The sequence below is a fragment of the Anguilla anguilla genome, chromosome 4, assembly GCF_013347855.1.
Source record: "Anguilla anguilla isolate fAngAng1 chromosome 4, fAngAng1.pri, whole genome shotgun sequence".
Classification (NCBI taxonomy): domain Eukaryota; kingdom Metazoa; phylum Chordata; class Actinopteri; order Anguilliformes; family Anguillidae; genus Anguilla; species Anguilla anguilla.
In genome coordinates, this window is record NC_049204.1 from 25581672 (window position 1) to 25602386 (window position 20715).

At 45.6% G+C, this 20715-nt stretch overlaps 1 protein-coding gene across 1 annotated transcript; it reads left to right on the forward strand.

Annotated features, from left to right (window-relative positions):
* Nucleotides 1-348: 348 nt before the first annotated feature.
* On the forward strand, nt 349-20356 carry cilp2 (cartilage intermediate layer protein 2). Its single transcript, XM_035412187.1, has 9 exons — nt 349-572; nt 7925-8008; nt 8760-9029; nt 11705-11887; nt 13501-13656; nt 14283-14600; nt 14993-15101; nt 15378-15535; nt 17925-20356. The coding sequence occupies exons 1-9, from the start codon at nt 509-511 to the stop codon at nt 20342-20344; spliced, it is 3762 nt and encodes a 1253-aa protein (XP_035268078.1). The 5' UTR covers nt 349-508; the 3' UTR covers nt 20345-20356.
* Nucleotides 20357-20715: the final 359 nt, after the last annotated feature.

Genomic DNA, 20715 nt, shown 5'->3' on the forward strand with positions numbered 1-20715 from the left:
CCACTCACCTGACAAATGAAAAATGTTCTTCCAACAGCAGATGTATAAATTGGATAAAGAGAAGCAAAAGGACGATAAGAACAGCCAAACCATGAACATTTGGAAACGTCGCTCCTACAATCAATAACCAAGACACCCATTTATTAATTTTTTTTTTTTTACTTGAGGTTATTTTCATTCCTTTCTCTTTTTTTTGGGAGTGACCAGAAGAACACAGATGTTAACACACGCTGGCCAATGGCAAGCTGGAGGGGGCCGGATTGGACTACACTCCGAATGTACCTTCTTTTAAACCTCCGAGCCACAGTGCAACACGCAATTCTCATCATCCAGAGTTACAGGAGAGGGCAAGCTCTTCAGCCAATACCACTTAACTTCCTAAAACTTATCTTTATATGCGTGTGTCAATATATTTATTACATAAATAAAGTTGGAAAAAGGCTTTTTGATTTTACTACCTTGAGTGGAAGAGTGATCGGCGTCGCAGGAAGACACAGAGATTGAGACCATGTGGAACTTAAAGAAGGTGATACTTTGTTTGCCTGTCCTGCTTGCAGTGGCCCTAGCACAAGGTACGTACATTCATATTCATTTCTGTCTCCTTCTTTCTCTCTGTCTATGTGTGTGTATCTGTGTGTGTTTTCATGTGAGCAAGAGAGAGAGAGAGAGAGATTGTGAGTAGGTTACAATTGCAATTACAAGAACTTAAAATGCAATGACTGTCTTTTACCACGTGATATATACAGTAGAGTTAAAAAAAGCGAGGAAAAGTTGTCAAACCATTTTATCCATTTCAAATTAACAAGAAGACAGATACTCAAATATCTTTCCTAAATATCTTTATGGTTCCTAGGTTCAAACAAATTCAGCCCCTGGCATTAATAATGTTCACGGACACAACTGTAATTTTGAGGGGGTCATTAAGCAGACATCACAGCTGTTCCTCTATGCATTCATAAGGTGGCTGTCATTTGAGGGTATCATCACAATATGGACATCTTCAAACAATTGAGTGACAACCGACAAGTCTCAGATATAAGAACGCATGCCTGTCAATGTCACACTGTCATTATACTATTACACTTACACTTTTGACACTGACATCCTGCTTGTTGCATAGGTTGCATTAATATCTTTAAATTGTACAGCATGTCTTCGATCCTGGCTAGCCCGTCCATGTGTGAAATTAAGATTTTGTCCAATGAGGTTAGTTGTATTTATTACATAGAATCCAACACGGCAATATGTGTTTGACTTGGTTACATACTGTTACATAACAGAGTGTCTCTTTGGTAAATGTGAATGCCATAGAAAGTCAGTGGAGGTTCAGTGAGTAAATAAATCACCAATTGAGATCAGCTGAAAGAGGACCCCATGAGTGGTGGTCACCAGTGTTGACAAGTTATCAGCAAAGCGCATTGTCATTTCAAAATTAGTCTCCTGTGTGTGTGCGTGTGCGTGTGTGTGCCTGCGTGTGAATGCGCATGTGTGCTTGTGTGTGTGTGTGCGTGCTATGTGTACGTGTGTATATGTGCACACCACGTGTGTGTCTGTGTATGCTGCATGTGTGCATGTGTGTGTGCCTGTGTGTGCATACGCATGTCTGCTTGCGTGTGTGCATGCTGCATATGCGTGTGTGTGTGTGCGTGCCACATGTGTGTGTGTGTGTTTGTGCAGACAAGGTGCTGTGTTTAAACCCAAGAATATTAAGAAATCATAGACAAACTTTGCAGATTCAACTTTCTGAATAATTGTATAGCCAATATATTTGCCTCCATAAATAGCAAGGGTCATGTGGAATGGTCTCCATAGTCATCATTTGATCATTTGACATTGATTCCACTTATCTTACCCTTCCAGAAGACAAATTGTACAAGTTAATCATTATATACAGTTAAATGTAAAAGTATCGGAAATGTGATACCATTTTTGTTGCTTTAGCTCTGTACTCAAGCATAGAGGATTTGATATAAAATAATGAATGTGAGGTTAAAGTGCAGACTATCATCCATGGTATTTACATCCATTTTGGGGGATCTGTGTAGGAAAGGAAAGAAAAAGTAATTGGACAAATGAATATATTTAGTACATGGTTGAAAATTATTTGCATTCAAGGATTGCCTGAAGTCTGTGACCCACAGACATCACCAGCTACTGGGTATCTTCCCTGGTGGTGTTCTGCTGGGCCTGTACCATCTTCAGTTCCTGTTTGAATTAGCAAAAACATTGGGAGTGTCAAAATTAACAGTTTTATACATTGCTAGGAAGCAAGAATGTAAGTACAGTAATATCAAATGACCTGGTTGACCACAGAGGACCACTATAGAGAATGACTAAAGAATACTTTCAATTGCATACTTTTCTACTCTAATACTTTTCTACAGTGGTCTTCCATGGTCAACCATTTGCTATTGCTAAGCTCACCAGTGCGTACTTGCTTCCTAGTAATGTATCAATCAGTTGATTTTGACCCAATGTTTTGGCTATGTCTCCATTCGATTTATTCTGATTTTTCAGCCTCATGATGGTCTGCTTTGCTGGCTTTGACATGTCTTTGGTCCTCATATCGAGAGACAACAGCAACAGGCTTCAAATGCAAATTCCACACCTAGAATCAACTCTAGACCTTTTGTTAGCTTGCACATGAAGTAATGCTGCAAAGACGCACAGCTCGCCAAGAAACAGCTGAACAGCCAATTATTCAAGTACCGTCGCTCCCCTAAAATCGGGGAACTATATGCAAAAAGTCTGCACTTCAACCTCATTTCCATTGTTTTATTTAAAATCCAATGTGCTGCAGTACAGAATCAAAACAACACAAACTGTGTCCCTGTCCATAAACCTACTGACTGCATTACAATTTCTTGCTCTTAACAATAAAAATATACCACACACCACTGGTATGTAGAGATAACCTTTTGAAGAACAGCCTAGGCTTTTTGGAATGGTTTTTTTTCTTCAAAATTCTATGTCTAAGTATTCTAGAACTCCATTGCTTTTAGTTACCAGCAGCTGTTGTTACATCAGTATTTTGATGTTCAGTTAAGAACATTCTAATCACGTATTTGTCATCTCACAACTTATAGACCCTCTGGCTCAGTTTGTACTGCTACCATAACATGAGAAATGATAGACATTGGTTTCGTCCCTCATCCCCCCCCCATGCCCTTCACTCTCCCTTGACGTGTCTTAACTGGCGTATAAGATCTGAGCGAAATCGAACTGTCAGTCATTGGTGAAAGACTTCATGCAATGGTACCCGTCTGAGAGCAACTAACTGTGATAACATTTTGTACCCAAGACGCTATTCCAAGGGTATTTCATCAGCAAGCGAAGGCAGAGAGTGGTGGATTCAGGACATTCCTGTGAGTGACAGTAACACAAATGACTTGCTGTTGCTCTCTCTCTCTCTCTCTCTCTCTCCTTCCCCCTTCCTCTCTATCCCCCCCATCCTCCCTTCCTCTCTCTGTCTTTGAATTTATGATCCGTTTCCCAATTTGAGCTGGCAGCTGCTCCTGGATGCTTTGCAGTGCTGAAATGGAACATTGAAGCTAACATTGTTGGAGTTAAGTTGAGGTTTTAAAGCTGCGTTTTAAATAACCCGATGAGCCACTCGATGAGGCGGTAACAAGTTGTGCTGTGGCATTCCAGGCAGCCGCGGTATGGGGACGTTCTTGTAAGCATGATGAAGCCATTTTAGCGGTCCAAAGTAAACATCTGCCTCATTTGCGAGCTTAATTCTCCAAATGCTTACTTTTTGGATACATTGGTGTGTCCATTAAAGATATTCTAGTTCACTGGGATTGAACTGAAATAACTTTTAATGAGAGATTGAAAAAGGAAGTCAAATTTTCCCCCCAAAAAAATCAGATTATCAAGGCCAATCCAATGAAATACCTCTATTTCACCTTCCCCACATCACAATGCCTGTTTTTTTGGGAAGTATATTGTGCTACATCATTTTTGTTCTCAAAACATTATGTCCCTCAGCATCCTTGTGGCACTGAAAATATAAAAGTAAAAATACATTCCTTTTTTAAGCGTGAGTCAGAAAGACATCACCAGGAGAAAAATCTTATAACCCAGAGCTACTGTTTTTCTCTTTAATCACGGGGAGTCATGAAGGCTGATTTGCATCATTGATGCTATTGTCCGAGGGGAAATTGCATCTAGAGTAATGGCGCACAGATGCCCCTATTATAATGCGATCAGAATGATAATGCTGCCCAGGGGGACATTCGGTCAATGGCTAGACCAATACTGGAGAGGGTCAGACAGGACAGCCTTCTTTCTAAATGACCACCAGTGCCAAACACACAAAATGGTCTCCAAATATATGACAAAGACGCATTCAGCTTTTGGGGAAAATCTTTCGATTCGTTAATTTGTAATGGGGTGTAGAGGAAACAATTCAGCCCCACTGGTTTGTCACAGTCCTTGTCCGACTTGAATGACTTTTTAATGTTTTATATATAAATAACTGCTTGTTACCTAAATCTCAATAAGTCCGGGATGGCCGTGGACCTCTCTGATGCTCTAAACACTCATGAACACACTTCTGTTACTGCACTTAAGTGCTGTGGTGTGGTATGTCTGAATCAACACTGTGACTTTGAGCAACCACCATTTATCCAAAGACTTACATAACACAGAGGAGTGATTGACGTTTTTCTTCTGTTAGGGTCTGGACTATTTTGAACTACATTAAGACAAACAGGCCAGACGTACTGAAACGACTGTATTGCTGCCAATCCAATTCTGGCATTGCAAACTGCCAAATCTGAAGGGATCCACTCTGTGTAAAAGCTAATTATGTTTTTCTATTTTTTCATTCTGTGTTTTATTAGCTTCTGCCAAAAAGGGTGAAAAGAGCATGCTCTTTTTATTAATTTTTTTTGGAGAGTATACCAATAGCTTAAAAATAAAATGTTTTGGGAAAAGTCTCCTTGTTATTACTAGACTGTTTACCCTTGTGTACACTGTTACTAAATAGTAACTCGGCTACCATAACTCGGTAACAAAATTCACAGTATTAGAAGGAACCTTCTGACGTGATGGATGTGTACCTTAAATAGCATGCTCTGAAATAACCTGGGCTGGCTTAAGTCCTTTGGTACACTGCACTCTGTTCACAGATAATGCATTGTTTCCATGGCGCCTTCTGAAACCCTGAGCAATCCTTTCATGAGGGTCTCTCTGTGGTCAGGGGTGGGGCCACAACAGGAAGGCCGGCCAATGAAATTGTGTTCTAGCACAGCACTAACCTGCTACCACTTCAAGTAGAACTGAAAGCTTATCATTTTTTTTTCCTGCGCAGCCTCATTTTAATGACCTCCTGCTCGATCTCTGTAGAGCCAATGAAAAGCTGTTTATGCCCCCGGTTGCATAAAAATACATTTAAAATCATTCAGACTGAAATGACCATAAAAAGTGTTAACAGGGAAATGTTAATGCCAAGGAAATATAAGCCATAAAATGCACCCCTGGAAGTGCTATGCAGTGCACCTGGATGACTCGATGTCTGTGCTCCTGGTGGTGTGTCTGACACATAAAATATGTCTTATAACAGCATTCCTCTTTATGTGCATCATAAGTGGCTCTCTTTTATACTTAAATGAGGCAATGATTTCATAAACATGTCTCCACATCGTCATTTTGAAATCCTAAGTTATGTATTGACTGGCGTGTGAGCTGCCTGTTCATAGTTTCTTTAACATGTGTGCTCTTGGCTTGGGTACAAAATTTATCACAAAAACAAAAACGTATACATGATGATGTCGTGCAGAGGTCACAGAAAGATGTTTGCACGTCTCCGACCGGTGTCTCGCCCGCTGTTCCACGTTGCACATCGTTTGCGCTAATTAAATCATTCTGATTTAATGCTTCACGGTATACAATTAGCTTGACGGCAAACTGAAATTCACCAAACACAAACTCATGCACAGAGGGCTGTTTAAATCCGACCACGGTGAATGCAAGTGTCATGCTCATCGAATAAAGGTTATGTCAAACGAAATAAAAAAACACGAACTGCATGTCGGACGGGGGTGGGGGTAAACGTGCTGTGCGGGGTATCCTGGGTTCCATTCATCTCCCCCTTTCTACGACGTTACCGAGGAAACATTTTTAATGACAGGTACTCATGATTTACTTTCCATCAAATTAAATTAAACTTTCCATCTGTCTTTCAACCAGTTATGAATTGCTGTCAACAAAATCCCCATTGCAATAAAACTTCAATGTGAGCTGCAAAAAGGCTTATGAAAAGGTTTCAAGCCAAAGAGGTAAATAACAATAAAATGGTTCTCCTCTCTTAATTTTATGGTTCAACTGGCTGAATCCCTTTTCTGTTTGTTGTTTACAGCGATGACCTGCTGGGTCAAACACAGTAAAAAAAACAATGAAAATGACAATAAACAACCTGGCATAGCAAAAAAAAGTGCCACGAGAAGCCGTAAAAGTTAGCAGAACGGGACCGAGCGCGAGACCCTGCATGGGGCTGTTTTCGGGTTTCCTTCCAATAAACTCAGCCGTTCCTCTTGGAAAGCAGCGAGCGTTCCGCCAGACAGACCAAATGGTTTTCTCAGGCACGGGTGACCTCATGCACCAAAAAGGTGTGGAGTGACTCCATCAAATGTGCAGCGAGTCTGATCAATCGGCTTCTCTGAAATGCTGAGACCGTTGTGTTCTGGCTCCTTAATGGGTGGATGAAGAATAGGAAGGCGGTGGTGGGGTGGGGGGGTGTGGGGGGGGGGGGGCTGCAATACTGACACAGAAGAAGGATGTTTTTGCTGGGGTAGAAAATAACGCTCTCCTCATTTTGCCTCTCTGGCTCACATTTTGCAAGATACCACAGCTAATGACTCACTGTCAAGGCTACGGAGGATAGTTCAGGAATTGGTAATGTCGGGCTTGAATGCAATTCTGGCCATGTCGCTTATAAAGGACGGTTTTTATGAGCGCTTGCTTTATCTCAATCGCTGCCAGATTGTCTGAGATATCGATGAAGACGTGTTCACATCAACGAGCGTTTGGACCCGATGTGGGATGCCAGAGAGCCTTGTTGTAAAGAATAAACACACACACACACACACACACACACACACAGAGTGGTCCCACACTCTCTGAGCGGGTGGGGTATAATTGGCCATGTGGAACATAGCTCGCTGTCAAAGAACAGCGAACCACTTCCACCTGTCTCGTCTGTGTTATCTCCGCATGCATCCTGAACCCTTCCCATTCCTCAGCATTCCTTCAAAGATGCTCCAGCGCATAGCTTTGCTCCTGATTACCTCTGAAAAAAAAGAAGAAAGAGAGGAAACCGGCAAAAACAGAAAGAGCGCCATGCAGATACAATCAGGCTCCAGTGATTTTCCATATGCGTCGGCACTCTTTATAGGACTGGACTTTATTCAGCACCAGACAGCCCCAGGACTAAAGGGGGGAGGAGGAAACACCGTCAGGCCAGGGAGTCAGATGTCTTTGGAGGGCTAAGATGTGTCTGGCAGTGGCCGGACCAGACAGACCCAGCGACAATGCTGGATGCGGGGGCGGTTTAAAAAAAAAAAAAAAAAAAGGCGAGACTAGCTCTTATGTTCAAATGGCCCCCAGACAGCAGTCCCAGTGCACGCAGACACTCAGGGGCCGGTCCCGAGATCGGGTGTCTCCCAAACTCCCCCCCCCCCCCCCTCCACCTCTCGTGAAACAGGGGCTCAGACCGAGACATTCCTTCTCAAATTCACGGACAGTCCTGCGAGCAGACAGGCAGCTGCTTCACGTAGCGCGACGCCGCTAACGCATACTGTACGCCTCAGTACATCTCACAAGCGCCTGTATAGACCGCGTGCAGACACTGGTCCCAGGTCACTGTTACAGGGTACGGCCATTCTGTCTACTTACCGGAATCTTCTCCCGTTTCAAACAGATCCCACCGGGGGCAACGTGCAGGTCAGGAAGCGGAGCCAGAGGGGCAGGAACAGGAATCAGGCCCTCGGGTCACAGACCACAGGTGACTGTCGACCGCTCGATGCGCTGCCGTCCCGCTGCGGCTCTGTCTCCCCATGCAGTGCTCCAGACAATCTGTCCTTACTGCGCACCGACTGTTTCTGAGACTGATCATAATCGGGAGGAAAAACAACATGAAAGAATCAATTAGGAATGTTCATTAAACCCACTGCAAAAAAAAAAAAAACTAAAATAAATCCCATAAAAGCAATGACAGAATTTAGCCCAATTTAGCCTGGAACGTAGCCCTTTTCTTACGTATGGTCTACGTGGTCTATGGTCTTGATTAAGGAATAATCAAGATAATTTTCACAATCACTACTGGAGATCTAGACAATAAGGTTTTATAGCGTAGGAACAGTGGCTAAGACTGAAAGCATGAAAGGATATAATGTTATTTTTTAGAAATACTGCAAGTGTTTTTAATCCAGCAGCAAGAGTCATTGGGTGTAGATTTACACTGTCCTTGTGACAGCTAACTTCCTGACAACTTCCTCCCATAAATCTACAGACTTTCCTTATGACGCCTCCCTGGAGTGTCTTTTAAATGACGCAATCAATAATTCTGGGGAAAAATACGGGGCGCGCCGCCACCGAGCTGCCGCGAGGTATTTCCCCCAGAGCGAACACCCCGAGCCGATCCCGCGGCACGCGGAGTGCCCCGACATCTCTCAGGGGGAACCCCCTCCCCGGGCAGAGGAGTTCTGACTGGCATCTGTCTGTGAAAAAAAAACCGCTCTGCTGCTTTCATGCAGGGCTGACCGAGTGGACGTCCTGGTTCAACATCGACCACCCCGGGGGGAACGGAGACTACGAGAGGCTGGAGGCCATCCGCTTCTACTACCGGGAGAGGGTGTGCACGCGCCCCGTCGCCATGGAGGCCAGGACCAGCGACTGGGTGAAGGCCGCCGACACCGGGGAGGTGGTGCACTCCAGCCTGGATAAGGGCTTCTGGTGCATCAACAACGAGCAGCCATACGGCCGCCTCTGCTCCAACTACCACGTGCGATTCCAGTGCCCGCCAGGTAGCGCAGCTCGCCCACCGCTCGTCGTAAGAACGCGCACAGGAAGGGGAGGTGGGGGAGTGTGGTGCCGTTCGTAGGGCGGCCAGCTTTGAACCCGTGTACCAGGACTGCGCAACCCTGCTCCTGGAGACGTACCGTCTTGGGGGTTTTTGTTTCAACCCCAATTTGGCATACCTGATTCTACTTATTAGCAGCTCAGCGAGACCTCTAGCTGATGAACGAGGTGTGAGGTTGGAATGAAAACCGGCAGGATGGTAGATCTCCAGAAACAGGGTTTGGCAGCCTTGCCATATACGAATCCTGGCATGTGGCATGTGGTTGGGTATTTGAAATCCCCCCCCACCCCACTACCCGCACAACCCGATGGAACATTCTGTGCTGTTCTGTTCTTTCTGTGTCTAAATAGAATATAAAAAAAACAATAATAGATGAAAGGAGGGCAGACTGTCTGCTCTCCTTTAATAAAAAAGAACAATGTTGGATTGCATTAATATTGGCCTTTTCATCTTCAAGCACCTTGCAGTGTAGAGGATAACATTCATTCCAAACCCCACTGATGTGCAGCATCCACTTGGGCTTTATAATACCTGAGCTCACCTGGGCTTTATAACACCTGAGCTCACCTGGGGTTTATAACACCTGAGCTCACCTGGGCTTTATAAAACCTGAGCTCACCTGGGCTTTATAACGCCTGAGCTCACCTGGGCTTTATAACACCTGAGCTCACCTGGGCTTTATAACACCTGAGCTCAGCTGGGCTTTATAACACCTGAGCTCACCTGGGCTTTACAATACCTGAGCTCACCTGGGCTTTATAACACCTGAGCTCACCTGGGCTTTATAACACCTGAGCTCACCTGGGCTTTATAACACCTGATCTCAGCTGGGCTTTATAACACCTGAGCTCACCTGGGCTTTGTAACACCTGAGCTCAGCTGGGCTTTATAACACCTGAGCTCACCTGGGCTTTATAACACGTGAGCTCACCTGGGCTTTATAACACGTGAGCTCACCTGGGCTTTATAACACCTGAGCTCACCTGGGCTTTATAATACCTGAGCTCACCTGGGCTTTGTAACACCTGAGCTCACCTGGGTTTTATAACGCCTGAGCTCACCTGTGCTTTATAACACCTGAGCTCACCTGGGCTTTATAACACCTGAGCTCACCTGGGCTTTATAATACCTGAGCTCGCCTGGACTTTATAACACCTGAGCTCAGCTGGGCTTTATAACACCTGAGCTCACCTGGGCTTTGTAACACCTGAGCTCAGCTGGGCTTCATAAAACCTGAGCTCACCTGGGCTTCATAACACCTGAGCTCACCTGGGCTTCATAAAACCTGAGCTCACCTGGACTTTATAACACCTGAGCTCACCTGGGCTTTGTAACACCTGAGCTCAGCTGGGCTTCATAAAACCTGAGCTCACCTGGGCTTCATAACACCTGAGCTCACCTGGGCTTCATAAAACCTGAGCTCACCTGGACTTTATAACACCTGAGCTCACCTGGGCTTTATAACACCTGAGCTCACCTGGGCTTTATAACACGTGAGCTCACCTGGGCTTTATAACACCTGAGCTCACCTGGGCTTTATAACACCTGATCTCAGCTGGGCTTTGTAACACCTGAGCTCACCTGGGCTTTATAACACGTGAGCTCACCTGGGCTTTGTAACACCTGAGCTCACCTGGGCTTTGTAACACCTGAGCTCACCTGGGCTTTGTAACACCTGAGCTCACCTGGGCTTTATAACACCTGAGCTCAGCTGGGCTTCATAAAACCTGAGCTCACCTGGGCTTCATAACACCTGAGCTCACCTGGGCTTCATAAAACCTGAGCTCACCTGGACTTTATAACACCTGAGCTCACCTGGGCTTTATAACACCTGAGCTCACCTGGGCTTTATAACACGTGAGCTCACCTGGGCTTTATAACACCTGAGCTCACCTGGGCTTTATAACACGTGAGCTCACCTGGGCTTTATAACACCTGAGCTCACCTGGGCTTTATAACACGTGAGCTCACCTGGGCTTTATAACACCTGAGCTCACCTGGGCTTTATAAAACCTGAGCTCAGCTGGGCTTTATAACACGTGAGCTCACCTGGGCTTTATAACACCTGAGCTCAGCTGGGCTTTATAACACCTGAGCTCACCTGGGCTTTATAACACGTGAGCTCACCTGGGCTTTATAACACCTGAGCTCATCTGGGCTTTATAACACGTGAGCTCACCTGGGCTTTATAACACCTGAGCTCACCTGGGCTTTATAACACCTGAGCTCACCTGGGCTTTATAAAACCTGAGCTCAGCTGGGCTTTATAACACCTGAGCTCACCTGGGCTTTATAACACCTGAGCTCAGCTGGGCTTTATAACACCTGAGCTCACCTGGGCTTTATAACACGTGAGCTCACCTGGGCTTTATAACACCTGAGCTCACCTGGGCTTTATAACACGTGAGCTCACCTGGGCTTTATAACACCTGAGCTCACCTGGGCTTTATAACACCTGAGCTCAGCTGGGCTTTATAACACCTGAGCTCACCTGGGCTTCATAACACCTGAGCTCACCTGGGCTTCATAAAACCTGAGCTCAGCTGGGCTTTATAACACCTGAGCTCGCCTGGGCTTTATGAAACCCGAGCTCACCTTTGCTCCTCCGCGTGTTTTCAGTGCAGGCCTACTGGACGGACTGGACGGCGTGGGGCGCCTGCTCGGCCACGGCCTGCAGCGACGTGGGCATCCAGGTGCGCGAGAGAAAGTGCGTGAGCAAGGAGCCCCAGACCCGCCTGCTCTCGCCACCCTGCGAGGGCCCTCACACCGAGAGGCGGGAGTGCACCACCCCTCCATGCCGAGGTAACGACTTTACTCTCCCTTCTGGAAATTTCTCAGTGCGATGACGGCTGGGCAGTAGCCTGCATTGAGCTCTGAGGACGGTATAACTCTGTACTCTACTGTATTACACTGCCAGCAAGTAGCAAGTAGTCACCGGTAGTTTTTGTTTATGCGATTCTCATGGTCACACAGTATATTCTGAAAGGGAGAAATGGACTGCTATCATGTTCACAGCACCAGACTGTGTTCTAGAACTCCACTGATTTCAGTTACCAAAAGCGGTTGTTACACCAGCATTAAAATGTTCAATTAGGAACATTCACATATTTTTATCACAAATACAAGATCACTTATTTGTGATCTTAAGACTTTAAAAAATCTGTTTGTGTTTTTTTTTGTTACAAGTTGCTAAGATCACCTAGAGTATCTATAAAGTCATATTTAATTAAGTTAGCTAGCCAGACATCACTATAGTTTGCCAGTACTGTTATTTTGACCGTAGAGATTTTGTACAGCATATTGACCTAGAGACATTTAATGCATTGCAATCAGGCTAGCTAGTTGGTTGTGTTATGCAGAGGCCTACGTTGTTGACAAGAATCGTGTGATCAGGCTTGACTGCCAGTTCAGACACTCATGTTAAATTATAGCAATATAAGTTTTGGTTTACTTCATGTCGCTTTGAAATATTGAAACCTTTGCACTGAAATTCTATCCGACAGAAATACTATCAGATTTAAGTGTTTTCTGCCTTGTGACAACACATGGAAGGTCGGCCTGTCCACATCCTAATTATAGCCCCAATACTCTAAAGTAAAAACAATGTTGTTCTGATCCAGGATCAGCCCTCTGAGGCTGGATCTCACAGCGGTCATGGCACCGCGGTCTCGCAGAGAAGCAGCATTGCACAACGCACATGACCTTAAAACGTCAAAAAATAAAATTACACGACTATTTAAATTTGAAACCTACACGAGAGATTTACAAGAAAGCAGCAGGAAGACATTACAAATCTGAGCGGCTCGTGCGTTGGCAGTCTTCACATTCACACATAAAAGCAGCTGTGGAACGTGATTATTCCTTCCGTGCCGACTGTTTGTAGCGTGTGCTGCTTTCAATTAGCCGCACGCATCACTCACGTTGGGCAGCCCCGTGGATCAAGGCTTCGATCAGAGTCGTCTGCCAGTGTAAAACTTTACCCAGAATGCTCCAGTGTGCATAACTGATAGCTGATGTGTGGTGAGTGTTCTGGCGCAAAATGGCTGCCGTGCATCACCCAGCTGGGTGCTACTCATTGGTGGTGGTTGAGGCAAGTTCCCTTCACACTGTAAAGTGCTAAAGCACTTTGTGCGTGAAAAAAGCAAATGGTGCGTGTGCCCTGCGATGGACTGGCGAACTGTCCAGGGTGTATTCCTGCCTCTCACCCAATGCATGCTGGGATAGGCTTCAAAACCTCCTGCAGCCCTGACAGGAATTATTATTATTATTATTATTATTATTATTATTATTATTAACCACTCTCCTCAATGGAAGGGTACCACTAATGCTCCAGACCTTCAGAGGCCAAAAGTGTGCTGGGGTCTGCTCTCTAAAGCTGTTCCCCTTCCATCCCCCCTTCCCTGTTGACCATGAAGCCGATTGGAGCCCTTGGGGCCCATGGAGCGTCTGCTCGGTGACCTGTGGCAAGGGCCGAAGGGTCAGGAGGCGGACCTGCCTGAGGTCTTCCGTCAGCGTGCAGTGCGTGGGACATTCTGCAGAGCTCCAGAAGTGTGGAAAGCCCCCCTGCCCAGGTACCGTGTGCCAGCCAGTACATACTCCCCGCATCTATGGAGGGCTGCTAATGACAGCTGTAGTCAAAGGTCCTACAATTACTTATTCATGGAGACTAGATTTTTTTTTTTTTAAATGCAAGTGCAATAAGCCATTTGTAAAACATATGCCATGAGAAAAATGTGAGCCATAATCCTTTGTTAAACAACGTATGAATAAGTAGTGTGGGTACAACGATCATCAAAGCATTGTTAAAATATTAATAGCTTTCGTTTGTTGTTCTCTCACTGGTGGGAGCTACATGAACACTGTACAGTTGCACAGTCTTTTATGTATATTAAGAGTCATAATTTTTAAAATTCTTTCTCAATGATTGAACAGTAAGAAAACCAAGAGTAATTAATTGGCCTTGGGTTGCCAGTAGAATAGCCCTGAAATAATCAGTAAATAAGAAAATTATTTGTGTATGTCTGTGTGTTTATGTGTGTGCGTTTGTGTGTGTGTGTCTGCGTGTGTGTGTGTGTGCATGCGTTTGTGTGTGCATGTGTGTGTGTGTGTGTGTGTGTCTGTGTGTGCGTGTGTGTGTGCATGCGTTTGTGTGTGCGTGTGCATGTGTGTGTGTCTGTGTATGTCTGTGTGTGTGTAGCGGTGTGCCAGCGAGTGTGCTCTGAGGGCCGCCCCAGCGATGACTGCAGCCGCTGCGTGTGTAAGGGTCACCTGCTGCGTGGCGAGGTGAAGGGAATGACCGGCGTGCCCGTGTCCGGAGCCCGGATCACCCTGGACAGCCAGCCCGAGCTTGTCCTTGCCCAAACCGACGCCAGGGGTCTCTTCACTGTCCCGGGGGTGTGCTCCGGCACTCCGACCCTGGTCTCCATTCAGAGGGAGAAGTTTTCCCCCGTCGCCGTGACAACATCCAGCAACAGCACCGGAACATCCTGGGTCCGGGTGGTCATGAAGTCATCCGGTGAGTTCTGCAGGAAAGCTTTAGCTTCTAATGATATCACCAAAGGATAGCCTGCCAGGTGTCTTGACCTCTGAGGCTGGTCTATGTAGACACTCATACGCAATGTCCAGACTGTGGGAAACAGAACATTAAACAAGGGCCACAGGAGAGATAAAAGGCTGTATTTTTTAAGGGATTCTTGAAGTACTTAAAGCAAGAATACAGAGGCCAGCAGCTCAATCCCACAACAGTAATGTTTAATGAGGACTACTGTACGTCCCACACTGGTTCAAAATTATGCACATGATTAGATCCTAGGTTTTAACACCACCCGAGGCCTCAGTGGCACCATTCATAGCTGTTAAGCAGAACAGGCTGGGGGATTTACCTTTGCACGGTCCGTCGCTCTACAGAGAAGCCGTACATGGAGAAGCACCCGGAGGACAAGGTGCGATATGAAGGGCAGCGCGCGGCGCTATGCTGCAAGGCCACCGGGACGCCGGTCCCCGACAAATACTACTGGTGAGGCTATGCAGGTCTATGCTTGTACATCTGCCAGAGCACAATCCAAAAGCCAAACAGAAACACTGCAAAGCAGCTTACCATTATTAAACCCGATTTATTACTTGATATAATAAGTGATTTTTCTCTGGTGAGAAATAAACACGCCACATGAAAAAAACAGATACACGCCTGGTTGATGCATTTATGCGTGCGGCTTGGCCTGGGGGCTCCGTCTCCCGGTCTTGCGGATGCAAAATGAATCTGATCGCAAGATTTGTTTCGTTTTGTTTTCAGGTACCACAATGGAACGCTGCTGGATCGCAGCTTGTACAAGTATGCAGAAGACCTGATTTTGAGAGACCTGAAGCCAGGGCAGACCGGACAGTACCACTGCAAGGCCACCAGCGAGGCAGGGAGCATTAAGTCCTCTCCAGCTTTCGTCACCGTACTTGGTGGGTGCAGTTGTCATTAACTTCATATATACCTGTATATATAAAAGTTACACAGGAGAGCTTAAATTGAACTAAATAGATAACGGCAAATGTACCGGGTCTATTAGAAGAAAATAAGACCTCAAAGAAATGAAGAGCATAAAAAATCAGGACTTCGATATATAACAATGTGCACAAGAGTAAGGTTTGTGTGTGTGTGTCTGTATGCCTGTGCGTGTTTACATTAGTGGAAATGAACCTTTTCCAAACAAAGATTTTTTGTTCTTCTATTTTTGCCAAGAGATTGCCCCAGGTACCGCAAAACCACAAACCCCCATTCTCCAGAGCTGTGCGCATTGAAGAGAAATTCAAGATTCCCAATAAATCCGCTTTCTGTTTTTTTGTCAAGTCAGACAAGTATGCGTTTCCACATCCGCAAGGGATAGATACACATTGAGCAAAATCCCTTGATGCTTGTTAGTCGATATATAAATTGACCAAAAGGGTCTGCTGAGGAGTGTGCTAAAGTCATCAGCCCAGGGTTTCCTGAGAAGGATCAGTAATGCTTTTCAGTCACAGCAGGATTTGAAAAGCGGTCCAGTGAATAAAACGAGGAACGCTGCAGCGCTGAATAGAATATTATCAGCCTGTTTTGCTAAAACCGCAGTAATTGCCGTGTCCTCCTTTTTTCTTTTTCTTTCTCCTTTTTTTGCATTTTAAACTTCTGTACGAGGACAGACAGTTATTCTCAGAGGGAGAGGGATATGATTTAAGATCATATCATATACACTAGATGTACAGGAAAAGCTCTTTCCCCTCCCCCGATTAATAGCCTGTACAGTAGTAGCTCCTGCGATGATTAGCTTCTTCCCTCCATCAGCAATGATCTGCTTATTTTTGAAAAATGTTCTGATTATTGGACTGCAAACTAAACCATTATGTCATACATGGAATAATTTGCTGACAAAAAAAGTAATTTATTGTTATGAATTGTTATTCTTTCTCTCTGGTTTCCTCTTGGGATGTGAGTGAACTGACTTATGCAATAGACTAACAGAGAATACTGTGTTGTTTTTTCCTCCCACCAATAATCACTCTATAGCAAAAGCTAAGACACATTACTAACATGAGTAACATTACCTTCCCTGTGTTTGCAGTGTGACTAAAGTAAAACAGACATAGCACACACACATATACACATACACACACATACATGCATGCACACGTGCCAACACACACGTGCACCCATGCGCACGCACGCACACACACACAGACCTGTCATTTTGAGTAACTTTCTTCTGGACTGAGTTGTAGAGGCTACTGGAACAGTAGTATATCACAACCACAGGATTTTGAGTGCGCTTATTGAATAGGAGTCACAACAATTTAAAAGTCAGAGGCCATTTTAAGGGTCATGTCTTCTCAGCTGTGCATGGGTCAAAGAAGCTGAAAACTCATATGCACTCTCTATAGGCCACATCAATTCATTTGACCAGTTTTCTGACGATTCATTGGCTAGTTTTTTTTAAGTTTCAACTTTATGGAAAATACTTGACTGATTATAATACAATGTTCGTGCGCATATTTGACTGAAAGGTAATAAATGAACCTTGGCAGATTGTTTGAAAATGTTTGAATCCTCAACAACCCGCTCCAGTGTCCTGCCAAGTGGTGAACATATTTTGTCTGAAGTGAAGCCATGTATGGTACAGTACCATTTTGAACAGTCGCAAGTGTTGGAAAGCACTGTCATGGCATAGGTCAAGTAAGAGTGCATTGGCACCCTATCTTTAATTTCCCTGGGTTTTGGCTAAACATTTTCTGTCATTTAACACAGGGAGATTTTTTATTCCAGTGTTTCGTTTGGAACGTATTTAAGTGGATCAAATAAACACTAGTTTTTCACCACTGAAAAAATGTCTTCTTGGATTTGATAATATAGTCGGTTCACTGAATAGCCTTCCAAAAAGATCAATGTTTTGCAGCTTTAATTCAAAGGAAAAACACGTGGTCCTGCAAGAAACAGCTTCTGGAATATGTTGTTGTTTGAAAGTAATATTTTTACTGACTGTTGGCTGGGCTTGTGAAGCCTGGCATTTAAAGCCATTCTGTTCCCAAAAAAAAAAAGAATTATGACTTGCTAGGAATTTAGTTTGCCGGTTTAATTTGAATTTAATGATAGTTCGCAGATGTTCACAAGAGCAATTCTCATAGCTCTTAACCACCTGACACACCACAAGACCTATGGCGTTAAGCCGATGTTCATGTGTACATGCCTAATTTTCATGATGTAGGCAGAAAGTTTAAAGCATATGTTTTTTGTTGGGACTAAACTGGAGACTAAAATCTAACAGTTCAAGGATTACGTCAAAGACATTAATGCTAACTGTCTGTATCTTATGTCCTATAGCTAAAGGCACACCTGCCTGCATACCCACCCCCGAAAGTCACCTAGTCAAGCTGCCAATAGACTGCGTGCAGCCAGGAACTAACTCCAGGTTCTATGATGCTGGGAGCTGCCCCCATAACAAGTGTGTGGGATCGCTGGACTATGACCTGCGCTGCAGAGACGGCAGCAGCTTTTGCTGTGGGGTGAAGCGCCTGGAAACCCGGGAGATCAACTGCGGCAGCTACATCCTGCCGATCCGTGCCGTTACCGAGTGCGGCTGCCAGAAATGTGTGGAGCCCAAGGTGCTGGTGCGGGGCAGGGTGGTCGCCGCGGACAACGGGGAGCCCCTGCGCTTTGGCCACATCTACATTGGGAAAGAGAGGGTGGGCACCACCGGGTACCAGGGGAGCTTCACCGTCCAGGTGTCCCCCGACACCGAGAGGCTGGTGGTGAACTTTGTGGACCGGCTGGAGAAGTTCATCGACACCGTCAAGGTTTTCATCTTCGATAGAAGGGGGGGTGCTGTCTACCATGATGTGAAGGTGATGCGGAAACAGAAACCTGTTGACATCAACTCAGCCGAGACTAACACAATCTACCTGGGAGAGATCAAAGATGAGGATCCCATTGGCCAGATAGTCATACCTCCGAATTCGTTTCACAAGAACAGCGGGGAGGTTTACGAGGGCACTGTAAAAGCCAGCGTTACTTTCCTTGACCCCAGGAACATCACCACAGCACCTGCCGCACCAGGAGACCTCAACTTTGTCAACAATGAAGGAGATATGTTTCCGCTCAGGACCTATGGGATGTTTTCTGTTGACTTCAGAGACGAAAGCAACCAGGAAGCCCTTGGGGCTGGGGCTGTACAGGTGCTTCTGGACACCGAGCACGTTAAAATGCCAGAGCACATTCCTAAGATGAAGCTGTGGTCCTTGAACCCGGAAACAGGCATCTGGGAGGAAGAGAGTGACTTTCACTACACTCAGGCCACTGGTGGCGGGAATGGAAGAAGCAAGCGGGAGGAGCGCACTTTCCTCATTGGGAACATGGAAATCAGGGAGCGTAGACTGTTCAACCTGGACGTGCCGGAAAACCGCCGCTGCTACGTCAAGGTACGGGCATACATGAGTGACAAATTTCTGCCCAATGAGCAGCTTGAAGGAGTTGTCATAAACCTCATCAATCTGGAGCCCAAGCCTGGATACTCTGCTAATCCGAGGGCGTGGGGCCGATTTGACAGTGTGATCACTGGACAAAATGGGGCCTGCTTGCCAGCCTTCTGTGATGCTCAGAGACCTGATGCTTACACAGCCTATGTTACAGCTATAATGGGAGGAGAAGAACTAGAAGCAGCTCCCTCAGCCCCAAAAATGAATCCCAATATCATTGGAGTATCCCAGCCATGCCTGAAGAAAATAGATTACAGGCGATCAGACCACGAGGATCCTGCTCTCAAGAAAACTGCTTTCAAAATAAATTTGCCAAAGCCTAATCCAAATAATTTTGATGAAACAAATGGGCCAATATACCCCTATCAGAGTTTAATAGCCTGTGAAAATGCACCCATCGATGCCAATCACTTCCGTTTCTTTCGGGTGGAGAAGGACAAGTATGAGTACAATGTGGTTCCGTTTGAGGAGAGTGACTTGACAACATGGACTGGTGACTACCTCGCTTGGTGGCCAAATCCCCAGGAATTCCGAGCTTGTTACATCAAGGTGAAGATTAACGGGCCCAACGAGGTCATGGTGAGGTCACGGAACTTTGGCGGCTCTCACCCTGCGACGAGAGGCCAGCTCTATGGCATCAGGGACATCCGCAGCACCCGAGACATGCATGTGGCTAACACCTCCGCTGCATGCCTGGAATTTAAGTGCAGCGGAATGCTTTTTGATCAAGACATTGTTGACAGGTCGCTCATCACAGTTCTCCCCCAGGGCAACTGCCGACGAGCAGGCGTCAACAACCTCTTGCAGGAGTACCTCACTAAGCACCCTCCCGTTGTGCAGAACAACGAAAGCTTTGCCTTCAACATGCTGGCCCCTGTTGACCCGCTCGGTCACAACTACGGTATCTACACAGTCACAGACCAGAACCCCCGAGTGGCCAAGGAGATTGCGATCGGGCGCTGCTTTGATGGCACCTCAGACGGATTCTCCCGGGAGATGAAGCCTGATTCTGGGGTGGCGTTGACTTTCGCCTGCCCAGAGAGGCCGGTGACTCGGGAAAGCCTTTTCCAGCGCTTGCAGACCAACCCAGCCCAAACTCTGGCTCAGGTGGCTCAGGACATGAGAGAGGCAGGAGGGGTGCAGGTCAGCAGAGGGGAGCCCCGAGTGGTTGCCTACCCTTCAAGTCAGCAGAGCCGAACCCAGAGTCGCAGGACCAGCAGTACTTCCAGCAGAAGGAGAACTCAAACCAGGACACAGCTTCCTCAGTAGAATTATTGTTCGGTAAGCTGTGAGTTCCTGTCAATGTTGAATTTAGTGATGGCAAAAACTCAAAACATACCTTCAGTACTAAGAAGAAATCCAGCATATAAATGACATACAAATTTTTTTCTGGCTCACAGTTCACAGTAAAGTTTACAATCCTGTTCATAATTAATAATGGAAAATTTCTACTGAAATATTTACTATTTTCCTGTTTGTCCCTTTTTACAGAAAAAAATTATTTGTCCATGGGATAAGTATGGTGACGAAGGTGAAGATGAAGATGTCCTCACAAAAATGAAAGATAGAGATCCCAAGCTCAAACGACTTGGTGACGTTGGACATGAATGCTTTCCCGACATCCACTGAGAATGTGTCTC